The 14,282-nt window shown below is 35.2% G+C and overlaps 1 protein-coding gene across 1 annotated transcript in view; it reads left to right on the top strand.

The window, feature by feature from the left end:
* Positions 1-14,282, top strand: part of LOC117326434 (QRFP-like peptide receptor) — an 86,674-nt gene that overhangs the window by 29,429 nt on the left and 42,963 nt on the right. The window contains exon 2 of the mRNA XM_033883183.1: positions 10,856-10,977. Within this exon, the coding sequence (XP_033739074.1) occupies positions 10,856-10,977 (122 nt within the window). The remainder of the gene's footprint in view (positions 1-10,855; positions 10,978-14,282) is intronic.

Genomic DNA, 14,282 nt, shown 5'->3' with positions numbered 1-14,282 from the left:
ATATTTCTGATCCGGTAAAAAAACCTCACCAATAAATCTACTTAAATACAACGCTATTGCGTTCTAGATTTAACCACAGAACCACGAGCCTAATCCATTATTGATATCATTAAATGACGGGTGAAGTAGCACTAAGCAACCGTCAAGTCGAAACTTGGAATGGAATGGTGGTAAATAAAATTTTCACAGCAACACAGGGAGTGGTAACTTTTGATTGATTGTTATATTGTTTCCATGTTTTAATTACATACCTAGGGAGTCTTTATATTGTTGTTATAAAAGTCTCTATATAAGTTATTTATGTTGTTGTTTGTAAAGCCTCTACATACGTTATTAATGTTGTTGTTTGTAAACCCCCTACATACGTTATTAATGTTGTTGTTTGTAAAGTCTCTATATAAGTTATTTATGTTGTTGTTTGTAAAGCCCCTACATACGTTATTAATGTTGTTGTTTGTAAAGCCCCTACATACGTTATTCCTGTAGTTGTACGTAAAGCCCCTACATACGTTATTCCTGTAGTTGTACGTAAAGCCCCTACATACGTTATTCATGTTGTTGTTGGTAAAGCCCATATATACGTTATTTATGTTGTTGTTGGTAAAGCCCATATATACGTTATTTATGTTGTTGTTTGTAAAGCCCCTACTTACGTTATTTATGTTGTTGTTTGTAAAGCCCCTACTTACGTTATTTATGTTGTTGTTTGTAAAGCCCCTACTTACGTTATTTATGTTGTTGTTGGTAAAGCCCATATATACGTTATTAATGTTGTTGTTTGTAAAGCCCATATATGTATACCTTATTCATGTTGTTGTTTGTAAACCCCCTACATACGTTATTTATGTTGTTGTACGTAAAGCCCATATATATACGTTATTTATGTTGTTGTTTGTAAAGCCCCTACATACGTTATTAATGTTGTTGTTCGTAAAGCCCATATATATACGTTATTTATGTTGTTGTTTGTAAAGCCCATATATACGTTATTAATGTTGTTGTTTGTAAAGCCCCTACATACGTTATTTATGTTGTTGTTGGTAAAGCCCCTACATACGTTATTAATGTTGTTGTTCGTAAAGCCCATATATATACGTTATTTATGTTGTTGTTTGTAAAGCCCCTACATACGTTATTAATGTTGTTGTTCGTAAAGCCCATATATATACGTTATTTATGTTGTTGTTTGTAAAGCCCATATATACGTTATTAATGTTGTTGTTTGTAAAGCCCCTACATACGTTATTAATGTTGTTGTTTGTAAAGCCCATATATACGTTATTAATGTTGTTGTTTGTAAAGCCCCTACATACGTTATTTATGTTGTTGTTTGTAAAGCCCATATATACGTTATTAATGTTGTTGTTTGTAAAGCACATATAAACGTTATTTATGTTGTTGTTTGTAAAGCCCCTACATACGTTATTAATGTTGTTATTTGTAAAGTCTCTATATACGTTATTTATGTTGTTGTTTGTAAAGCCCCTACATACGTTATTTATGTTGTTGTTTGTAAAGCCCATATATACGTTATTAATGTTGTTGTTTGTAAAGCCCCTACATACGTTATTAATGTTGTTGTTTGTAAAGCACATATATACTTTATTTATGTTGTTGTACGTAAAGCCCATATATACGTTATTCCTGTTGTTGTTTGTAAAGCACATATATACTTTATTTATGTTGTACGTAAAGCCCATATATACGTTATTCCTGTTGTTGTTTGTAAGGCCCATATATACGTTATTCATGTTGTTGTTAGTAAAGCCCCTATTTAAGTCATTTATGTTGTTTTTGGTAAAGCCCATATTTAAGTCATTTTTATTGTTTTTGGTAAAGCCTATATTTAAGTCATTTTTGTTGCTGTTGGTAAAGCCCCTATGAAACAGAAATTGACGTTTCATCCACTGTTGGCATGGCTCCGTTGTAAAATGTCCCCAAAAGCATAACGCTCGTCACGAATTTAAATATAACCGAAACGTAGTCGAGCGGCCATAGGACCAATAATACAGACTAAAAGGAAAGGATGCGCATTTATATCGATTCATCAAAGTGTAATACTCTAGGTGCCTCATTCATCAAAGTTTTATACTCGAAGTGCCTCATTCAGCAAAGTTTTATACTCTAGGTGCCCAATTCATCATACGTTTTATACTTAAAATGCCCTTTCATCATAAGTTGATCCTCCCGATGTTTATTCTCCAAGTGCCCTATTCGTCATAAGTTTATCGTCCCCTTTCACCTTTCATCATAGGTTTATGTCAAATGCAGTAAAACTAAATGTCAGGGTGCTAGATATTCCTGTCACCACCAGCCCTTTATCTAGGGTGTAACATGCTGCCACCATTGGGGACTTATCCGGGTTTTTTTCCCTAAGGTCTCCCTTGATACTGCTTTACTTTTGGCTTTTAATTCTGCGTTTGGCCCTTTGAGGAATGCTTTGAATTCTGTTCTTAACGGTGAGCATTTACAGAGCCAAGTTCGCCGCAAACATTTACATCTAGATTTATATAAGTGCTATTCAGATGCATGGATTTAGGATTACTTTGTGTCAAACCTATCATCAATTTATAATGAATGTGAGTATAGTATGTAATAACCAAACAATCGTGTGACGCATGTTGACATTTGACCTATATATGAATTCTGGTGTCAATGTACCTTAAGCAATTCCAAGTCCTTGCCAGTTTTTCACATCTGTGATAGATAGTCTGTGCTATGATAGTTCGATAATAATCAAAACATATTGGGAATGTAAGCCGGGGCGGAAATTCAATGGCAGTGGTGTTGGCCCTAACGCTGTGAATGCGACGAAAAAAATCGTTCGGCTTAGCGTAGAAAGTCGGGGAGTGACCTAATACAATATCCTTCTGGAATAAGCGTTATATACTGGTGGTCACTTGATTCTAGAGTGTCTGTGTGCCATTTTATAGGCCTAGCCATAGCGGAACGTATCAGTACGGTTCCGTCTGAATGACTTAACACTTTTTGTCCGTACTAAACAAGCGTCTTATACATTAACGCCGATGAAAGATGGACCGTAGCATACTGAAGTTAGGTTGGATGTTTTACTATGGTCACAAAAAACACAATGGGAGAGTCGCATACTAAAACACACACAGATAACTGGCATACAAACCAAACCGTAATTCTAACGCAATATCAATAAAATGAGGGGAAGAAATGAAGACAAATACATTGTACTTGAATATTAAATTAAGACATAATCATGGACAAAAAACAGAAACACACACACAGAACAAAAAATAAATTTAAAAAAAAGAAGAAGAAAAAAAGAAAATAAAAAAAAAGACAGAAATAACACTTACAAAAGAGAAAAGTTTTACATTTATGCATATAGAAACCATCAAAAGAAAGCACAGACATAAAATGCACTTAAACGAAAAACAACACACAAAAATACATAAAAAAAATACACTGTGTAATCCTAGATCAACAATATTTTACTTTAGTATAAATGAAGACAAAATTGTAAAAGGAGAATAAGAGCGTGTTTGGGAAGGTTAACGTTTCCTTCTTCATGGACGACAGCCGTCATGCAATTCTTAGTCAAATCCATGTTAAGTCACATCATCAATTGGAAACCAAGGTGGTGACAACAGAAACACCACCTTGCATATCAACGACCATCGAACGCGTACGACTCCTCATATCACTCAAAGAAAAGGAAATGTCCAATGAGATCATGATGTCGACCGTTACACTTTCCCGTAGCCAGCTATAACCTGAATATTGGTATTCACGTTTCTTTATATATACATGTACACAGAGAGATTTTGTTTCCATACTCATACTATGGTGACTTCATTTTCATTAAAGTTTTTATTATACAATGTATTGTGTTTTCGAATTCATAGGATTGAAAAAAGTGGATCATTTTTCCGGGAAAAAAACATCCTCTAAGATTGCAGTGATTGATAATGCTTGTTCTATTAATGATTTTCATAGAGGCGTACAAATCCATTTTGACAATAAATCTTGATTAAGTGGATATAAAATGTCTTGCCTGTATTGAAAGTGTTAAAATAATGTATTTATATTAAGTTTTATTGATATTACAGGTAAGAGGTAATCAGCATTTGATCGCTAACTGGCCTATACTATGTCATTGATATCGTCAATACGTGTGTATTGTGTCTGTCCATACTGTTGTGTGGCGGTGTGTTATGACGTAAGGAAGGGGTTCAATAGTAATGGGTTATCAATGTGTATATGGAACAAACGTCATTTTATAATCAAACCTTACTGGCTGCAGTATACACGGACGTTGATATCTATAATTGTGTTTATGATATATATGTTCTGCACATAAATCATGAAAAAAAACATATTAGTTTTAATCGGATGAATCTTTTCAGAAAAAGTAACAATCGCATAATAGAGTTTCCATCCAATGTCATTTCTATTTCTGAAATTTGTAGAAAATGTACTCGCGTTGATAGTAGAAGGTAAGTTTGGCTATTGATGTGATGATATAGCAATGCGCTTTGTCGAAAACTTGGTAGATTGGCATCAAATTGAACCTTGTGTTTATCTAAAGAGAGCTTAATATTCATATAATAGTTCGGTATTTTCAAACGTGTCTTCAAAATATGTTTAATTAGTTCAAAACAAATCAAGAACTGAAAGTGTTTTTTTTTTATTTTTAATCTTTCAATATCTGAAGTTAAAAATGGAAATAATGTCCAGCTTTGTCATTTAAACGGAGTTCACGTTGACTTCATTTGCAGCAGGGCGGAAGTCTCTTATCATGCCTGCGGACATTTCCTCTGTTCATATTGCCGTGGAAGGCTGACATCATTAAAACACGGGTGTAATCCATGTTAAATGATATTGCTTCTGTAAGAAAGAGTAGCCGCCGTTTCCAGTTAATAAAATGAACTCTACAAAAAGCAATATAAACATTTAATGTAAGATGCACAAGGCTTTACTTCACTCAAATGAAACCTTAAGGACAAACTTGCCACAAATCTTGATAAAATTGCAGACCGCTTGCCTGTATTCATCATTGCAACAGAATGGCAGCAAAATCCAATTTCAAATGTTCGACTTTTTAAATTTTTTTCTGCTATAAAAACATATTTTTAAATAACAGCAAACGAGCATTTGTTTAAAGGTTTAATATCTTTTTACGAGATTATTTATTTTCATTTAAGACTAGTTCTAGCCATCTAGTCTCCGGTGAATCACGAATTGTACAAATGACACACAACGTATTACCACTTTGGAAAAAAAAATCAAATGTGAGTTAGATACAACAAAGCAAAAAATGAATCAAACTGCATCATTCAGCTGTCCTATACTCGTCAGCGATGCTAAGCTTGGAAATCAGCATTTTCTTTCCTCTCTTGCTGACTGGTCTTTTCGGCTGTGTCTTCTTTAACATCCTTGCTTTGATACATTTAAGTCATTAGGGAAATATGTTTGTCAAAGTCTTGATATAAATTTGGAGAGGGAATAGCTTAAAATCACCCATTTCTCCAAAACGTTTTATCGATCAGTTTTTACAAGTTGTGAGCTTTATATACAGATGTGTTTAGAGAAAGGAACCTGAAATGTAAATGTAATAGGGGTGGGAAAATGGACGACCAGACCGTGGTTCATATCCGGGACCTCTAAACACTAACCGGATGCTCTTCCATTTGAGCTACTTGGTCGCCGATGATCGACCCGGTCTACACTCTACCCTCTCATTTTTAGTCTTCGACCCCAAGGACCTAACAACTCACCAACAGGTTCGGGTTTTCCCTTGTGAAGTATTCACCTCACTTGAAACAAGGTTAGGTCACAGACACCAAATGTAGTAGGATTGGAAAAATGCACGGCCAGGCACGGGTTCGAACCCGGGACCTCCGCAAACTAGCCGAAAGATCTACCAATTTAGCTACCTGGTCGCCGATGATCGACCCGGTCCAGTTCCGCTACGTAACAGACGAAGTCATAAATCATCTACTGCCCGGCCATTGCCTTAGTCAATGGAAAAACATTACGATGGAAATGCTATAAGCTATCCAAATGACTCTACTTTGGACTAATTATTTCTATTTCATCTGATCCTAACATACATGTCTGCTTTGGATTTTGGCCTTTCGCCATGGCCACCAAATCGTTAAGTAACCACTGGGATAGACATAGCTACCATCACGAGTTTTAAAAGCAAAGGAGAACAATAGTTCTAAATTGATCCTGAATGATAAAGCAGAGAGGTCGTTGCCGACTTTTGAGCTCAAGGGAATGTTCCATAACATCACTGAAACAGTATTACAAACGCAACATGGACAAGAACCTTCGCTTTGCCTAATCTGGTCATCGACATTTTAGTATAATTGATTACTACTCTCATAAAATGTTATTTTGCTTGATAAAATCCTTTATAAAATGCATTGCTCCGAGTTCAACTCTGACATTGACATTATTTGGCTGGCGATACCATTCTACAGTATGTTTTAACTGCTTGCCTCTTAACTACATTTACTTAATAAGGAAACGTGTGCAATGCATGCACCATGTGACATTTACTGTAAAGTCAATCAACAAGAATGTGGCTTCGTCATTGTATAATGTGATCGAGTCCAAGTACGACATTTCAGCATAATGGCCCGATAAATGTGCGCATCGGTGACCATTCGTACACATACATTTCATACCTATGTTATCCTAGAAGTTTCGAGGATGTAAAACAAATAAAATAATCAAACAAAAAACAAAAAACAAAAATAAATAAACAATTTTTGTTATAATCCTTTTTAGAATATTATACGATGACCAGAAATTCATCTTTCATCCTAAATCCTGGTAGTACGATTGGTCTTGGCATTGAACTTTATAGTAAATTGTTCTATTTATTTATATACCAAAAACCGAAATGCACTCTGGTTATCAAAACTACTGACCCAAAATCACCCAATTTAGCATAAATAAAATCGTGTAATTTTAATCTCTTACACTTCACACCTCAATGGTGAGAAAAACAGAGTAATACCTTTGAGAGTAAGTGTGCATATCATCTAGCCATAACGAGTATATTTAAACTGAATAACACAGTATGTAAAAGGAAGAGAGATTATTTATTTTTAAGTTTTAGCATAAAATCTCCTATCTGTGTATTCATGAAATGGTGTTCGCAAGGAAGGGCTCAAAAGCCGTCATCGTTCTCCATATGGCTTCACCCTCTTTTTCTGCAGTATGTTACATGCCAGTTGACAACTAGAATCATAGAACCCTTGATAGCTGTATGTAACCTGGTTATGGCGGAACGTTTATCGTTTTATATTGATTTATATAATCGCAGGTCCTCAACTTATATATGAATTCCTAACCATACTTTCAATCTGCTTTTGAAGTGGGTTTTTCTTGACGATAAAGCAACTAAATGTACTGGGAATACCTCATTTGATATCTGATCTTTGTATGTTTTTTTTTTTTTTTTTGCTGTTTTTACAATTCTTATTCGTGCTAATCAGCAGGGAGTCAATTCTAGCAAAAATTAAATTGTTGATACAAATGATGATGGAATTTCTCTCCTTAAAAATCCTAAACGGGAGTGTAGAAGAACGAGACCTCCGACCAGCAATGGATTACATCAAGCATTAGCCCATCAATGGGAGAAGGTTAATTAGCGGAACACGGGAATGAAAGCTTTGTCATCTTACCAAAGGCTATTTAAATACACTCTTTTACATCTGTTTCGAACATTACTTTTGTAAAGATTTTTTTCCCTAGAATTACGCCAGACGATTGGAAAAAATACTTAACGAACTCTCAAATAAAAATGTTGCTACTTCCTGTATTTGTATAAATTACTGTAATCTGATTTCGACTTGAAACTCTAAAAGGGAACATTATAAAGACATTCCATTGAATAACTGGAACCATATGGTGACTGCGGTTAGCTGCCATGCCCCTGATGTTATAGAACTGATGGGGTCTCGAGCAAAAGAAATGAGCAAGCATTTATTTTTGCTATTCACGTTTTGTTGGTTTGTTAGGGATTAAATGTCACAGGAACAACCAAGGTCAAGTGACGACGAATGAGATCACCGTGTGCAGCCTCACAATTGGGGATGTGGTATTGTGGGATATGGGGAGTCGGCATCAGAGCGGCAGGGTGATCATCAAGGCAAGCAAAATTGCTTATATCTTCTTCTAAACATATATATTTTACTTCAAATTATTTGCACAGGTTGAGAGGATGTTTCGGTGACTTAACTGTCAAAAATATTTAGTGTAATTCCTTGCTGAATGTGCAACACTGGACAGTGTCAAATACCTATGCTGAATTCGCTATGCATGCGAGCATTTTCTTCAAATATATCTGTGTTACATGTTTGTAGAATAGGATATCTGCATCTTAGGAAGAGATCAAGTTTTGGTTGCCTTGTTGGTCACCATGCTGCTTCGGTGCTGACTCCCATAATCCCTGTGAGACTGCACACACTGGGGATAGTGCGGGATGCCAGAAGCCACGGTTATGAGGAAGTGTGGGACACCAGCACCCAGGGTTGTCAGGGGAAATGACAAGAAGACTAAAAAGAGATATCTGTGACATACAGTGATATAGAGTAGGAATATACTACGACATACAGTGATATACAATAGGAATATACTACGACATACAGTGATATACAGTAGGAATAGACTACGACATACAGTGATATAGAGTAGGAATAGACTACGACATACAGTGATATATAGCAGACATATCAGTCGATTTGACAGGTCGCCATTATACAAAGACTTTGATTATATATAAAAGCACACCAATAAACATTCTACGTGAAATAAAGACAGATATCGATTTAGTTTTTTGTACTACAGCATACATTGTATCATTGAAGCAACATACACCTCTCTCGTTACTACTAAACTAAAGTATCGATAAATCATCCCATCTTAGTTCTGTCCGAAATCGAAATGAATCAAACGGTACAGTGAGCTGTTCAAATACGTAGCAGTCGTCCGGGAAAATCTGTGTGATTGCACATTTCTTGTTTATATCCTAGCCAGATATTTTCTCGAACCAATCCTTGTTGCTTCATTCATCACAAGCGGAAGTAACACATTTTGTGCACTTTACCTTCGGTACAACACAATTCACAATTGAGTGCAGCGTAAAAGTACCAATCACGCTAAAAAAAATTACATTTTCATGTAATCCATGTCCATGTCTATGAAAAAGACTTAGCAATTGCAACCAGAACCCTACATTGAACCTAAACCACTATCGTTATCCCAGCGTTTTACCAGATTTGTTTCGTATACCGGGATAATGTTGTTGTTTTTTTGTTGTTTTTTTGTTTATTGTTTTTGTTTTCATTACAAAACTGTTTGTTGGATTACCCTGCTTTGTAAGTGTTAAGACTTGTAATGTTTGGCTCATTGAGTGCTTTGTTTACTTATAACTTCTTAGATTAAACTTTAAAGTAAATATTTGATCGCATGAAAACTGACAAATCGCTAGAACTAGATATATTTCAAGATTTTCACGTTACTTTGATATAGATTTCTAACATAGGAAAAATAAATAAATTAAAATATACTTAGACTAATTGTTTAATAATTGATCATGTAAAAACTGAATTTCTTGCAAAAGAAAATATAAAAAGCAACAAAACTTTTTAACAAGGCGTGAAAACAACAGGTTCTGATATAGAACTAGTCAGAATACGACACAATGTGCTAAACATTCTACATCGAAGGACATTGTGTTTTGTTGGTCTGTTATAATTCCTTTTGATATGTACGAGGTATATTCTGAACATTTGAATCGTAAACCCTCATGAAATAATCCAGCGGAAATCATTAATTGGATTAGTAATCTCTCTATTGGTTTATTTTTAAATCAATTTAAATGTAAACACTTTTTTCATTGTTGCTGCTTTGATTTTAAACTTCATTATGATTCCGTCGTGCGATGTGTCAGTACCAAATGCATATACATTAACCATATCAAAATCGACAATTATTTTCTTCTAATAAAGGTTTAATTTCACGTAATAATACTTAAAATCTATCGATATAACGACTTAGCTACCTCATTATAAAGATTTAGTTTCCGTCATTTCTATTTTTCATTATATCCTTAGAAATTAAATCCAATGATCTCCTAAATCCCTTGTCTATGTGTCTTGTGATACACAAATTGTCTTATATATCATTCACAAGAGAAGAGGAAGCAGTTCCCCCTTCAGGTGTGGAATAAGTTCGAATTAATCAGCATGGTTCTGGTTAACGACTTTTGGGAATCGCTGAAGGCCACTGTAGTATTGTGATTTCATAAATCAAATGAACAAATATAGGAAAATAACACGTTTCTGATTATTTATGTGTTCTAAGGGGAAAACAAGAAACGCAAAATTTTCATTGATAAATGGTGCAATTACTTTCAAGGAAAATAAACACACCAATTTATCGAACGCGCAAACTATTATCCTGTCACGAGTAATATATCATTCATTGAGAGAAATAGAGGTTCTTACATTCGTTTCAAATTTAGATTAATTAAACGATTTTTTTTATCTTCTTTTTTTTTGAGCCACTGGCGAGGTTCAATGAAAAATTAGTGTCGTCGAAATACGAAATGAGAACGAATGCAGGATTCTATTTCTCTTGAGGTATTCTGGCACACAGTCCTTAAAACAGCACTTCATTATACTTTAATCTTATCTAAAATGGTGGCGCCCAAACTTTGAAAGGATACTTCCATATTTCCCCTGCCACTTTCAGACTAAAAATAAAAAGTGTTACCCATAATAAGATTTTTTATTTTTTTTTTGAATTAAAAATACGTTTAAAATGTTAATACAACATACCATTGATATGTTTCCTATTTCAGTGTGTGGCTTTTTTCTCGTACACCTGGGACTTTGGGGAAGTGTTATGTAAATTAGTCAACTATCTCCAGAATATATCCATTATCTGTTCCGTGATGAACCTGACTGGACTAAGCCTTGAGAGGTAAGTTCACACATTTCTTCGCCGCTTATTATCATCTTCAATCAGTGTTTTTCGTTTTATTTATATTTTGTTGTTTATACTTTTTTTGTCTTCAATGCCTTTCTTACTAATTATTGTTATTCGATAGTTCAAAGTTAAGCATAAACATTATAAGCAAATAGAAAGTAGTTTACACAAAATGTATGAAACAAACCGTATGAGGCAACTAATGTGTTCTTTTTCTTTTAAATTTGCTTATTCCTTATTCTAAATGATTCTCGGGGGGAAATAGATCTACATTTGCATGAAGTACAAATGTTCAATATTTAAAAAAAAAAAAAAAAAAAAGGATAGGAACGAATTCTTTATGCCAGGGAAGATATAAACTTTTCATGAATCTCACTAGTGACAATTTGAGTCAGAATAAATGTTCTGTGGGGGAAGTGTAGCATATATAGAATAGAGGTTCATACAGCCAGGCGCAGGATGGACACATAAACCCTTTACCGTAAACTACTTGCACATGAAACACATTAACTGTTACTCAATCTAAAAACATGTATGAACATCTAACAACATCCCATAAGGGGTCACGTCGTGGTGACCTTTTGGTCAACCAAATGACAACTTCCAGAATCTTGGAAGTGAATTTCACATGTCCGCATTAGCATGATTAGAGTGCATAGCTTGCATACTCTGTCAATTTGTTTCAAGTCATTTCGTCCAACAAAGCATATAGCTATATACAACGGTGCCGAAATGGTTTGCTTCAGAAGGTGTACGAAATAGTTGGCTTCGAGGACATCGACAAATTGACAATTCGTCCTGAAAGTAAAATACACACATCTCAAAGGTCATCAGAACGTGACCCCTTATGGGATGTTGTAAGATGTTCATGTAACGTAGCGAGAATAACCATCTAGATTTTAATTAGATTGGGTCGGTGACGGATGATGCATCCTAATGCTATTTCACTTGAATCTTATTGCACTATTTTCACCTATAATCGTGCAGACTTTGTCTTCAGTGGAAAACTCTTCAGGAGCAATTATTGGTCCTATATTCCTACAACAATTTTGATACATTTTTGTTTTTATAAATCTTCAAATTCCATTCCTATAATCCGGACGTGTGTTTCTCCTGTACTGGGGTTAGTACACGCCCTCCTTTTAGCATTTTTTTCTGGATATATCCAATTTTATTACAATCCTTAAAATCATATGAGATATATATTTAAATGTTTTACATTTACTTTTCAATGTAATGGAATGAAACAACATTATATTACAAAAGGTCTCTCAAATAATGTTACAAATATGTAGGGATCGTTGTGAAAATATATCTTTTAATTATATGAAATATCTATGACATCATTATTCCTATATTTCTTTGTAAAAAATACAAATATGTAACTTTCAGATATAAATATATCTAATTTATTTACTTATCTCTCACAAAATTTAGATAGTTTGGACATGGATGTGACGTCACGGATGGCAACGGACGCGATTGTCCTGAGCTCCGTTAGACGCTAGGAACAATATTTAAAATCAACACCGTAACAAGGTAGAGATCACGCTTATATTTGGCATGGACGTGCCTAAAGGCACTACCAACCAACAGTTAAAATTTCAAGAGATTTGATACCGGGAAACCATCAAACACCACCATGCCGCAACCAGCCGGGAAACATGGCGACGTAAACAAACAACAAGATAAGGATATAACAGCCCGCCCGACGAGATCATCAAGCAGGACCAGTACAGATAGAGAAAAATGTGCCGAAATCATGCAGATCTTCGAGGATAGAATTAAGTCCTTAGAGAGTCTTGTACGGACTAAGTGCAACGAGGAACAGGTAAAGGAAATAATTAGACAAGAGGTGGATAAAAACAAAGAAGCGATTGAACAATCCCTACACGCCAAACACCCCATTGCGGATACCAATACCCAGCAAGTCGTTATCTCAGAGCTAAATGAAAGGAAAACTAGGGAATCCAACATTATTGTATTCGGCATTAAGGAACAAACTGATCCCGACGGAACTGCAAGAAAGGTGGCAGATGAAAAGGAAATAGAGGAGATGCTCGAGACATGCAAACTGAAATGTGAGGACAATGTAGCCAAAGTAATAAGACTTGGCAAATACGATAAATCCAAGAACAAATCTAAGCCTATCCTGGTTTCTTTTTCATCTCCCGAAAAAAAGAAATCACTCTTTAAATAGATGTCTAATCTTAAGGGCAATTAGAAATACAACCGCATCCGGATCAGTAACGATGTCACCAAGCAGGAACGGGAAGATGAATTACCCTGAGAAATGAGGCAAAATCAAGAGAAAGGAATGAGTCGGGGAAATATATACACCGAGTACGGGGGCCGCCGTGGAACAGGAAGATTGTCCGGCTGGCAGTCAAAAAAGTGTAATGGAGCGCACACACAAACTCAGATGTATGTTTACAAACGCTGACACACTTACAAACAAAATGGAAGAACTAAAATGTATCATCAGGCAGGAGAAATTAGACATCGTTAGAGTTGTTGAGGTTTTCCCCTAAAAAATCAAGGTACCGGGTAAATAAATCTGAGCTCAGTATAGGAGGTTTTGAGATTTTTCCTGGGGAAATCTTTTGACCGATGGGAATTGTCATATATACGGCACACTTTCTAGGAGCAACGGAAATATCAATTAAGAAACAGTTTGATGAACAGCTATGGATACAAATTAATTTGGATAAAGGAAAAACTTTAACAATCGGATGCCTTTACAGGAGTCCTAACAGCGTAGATGAAAATAATATGAATTTATGCGTGCTACTTGCCAACATAAGGGAAATTAAAACATCCCAATGTTAGTAATGGGGGACTTCAACTTAAAAAATATAGACTGGCATCAATGGATCCCGTCCAGGGGAGCAAATAATCTAGAATATAAATTTATCGAGTCGGAAAAATCGATTGATTGGAAGGAAACATTAAACCGTGCATCCGACACAAAATCAAAGTACGAAATATTGTATCAAAGAATTAAATCCGCCATTGACATATACAAAAAAGCAAGCAAGAAACAAAGAAAATGCGGAACTCTCTAGATAGCCAAACTATAAAGGCCATCAAACGGAAACACAGAAGCTGGCAGCGATATATTGAAACAAGAGAAAACGGGAAAATACAACGAATATGTGAGTGCAAGAAACAAAGTTAAAACCATGGTAAGAAAATGCAGAAGAAATTTAGAGCGTGAAATTGCAAAGGAAGTAAAACTTAACCCCAAGAAATTTTGGAGATATGCAAGCTCCAAAACGAAAACGAGATCTGGAATCCCG

Source organism: Pecten maximus, chromosome 4 (genome assembly GCF_902652985.1).
Source record: "Pecten maximus chromosome 4, xPecMax1.1, whole genome shotgun sequence".
NCBI classification, from domain to species: Eukaryota; Metazoa; Mollusca; class Bivalvia; order Pectinida; family Pectinidae; genus Pecten; species Pecten maximus.
This window is presented reverse-complemented; position numbering and strand designations above follow the sequence as displayed.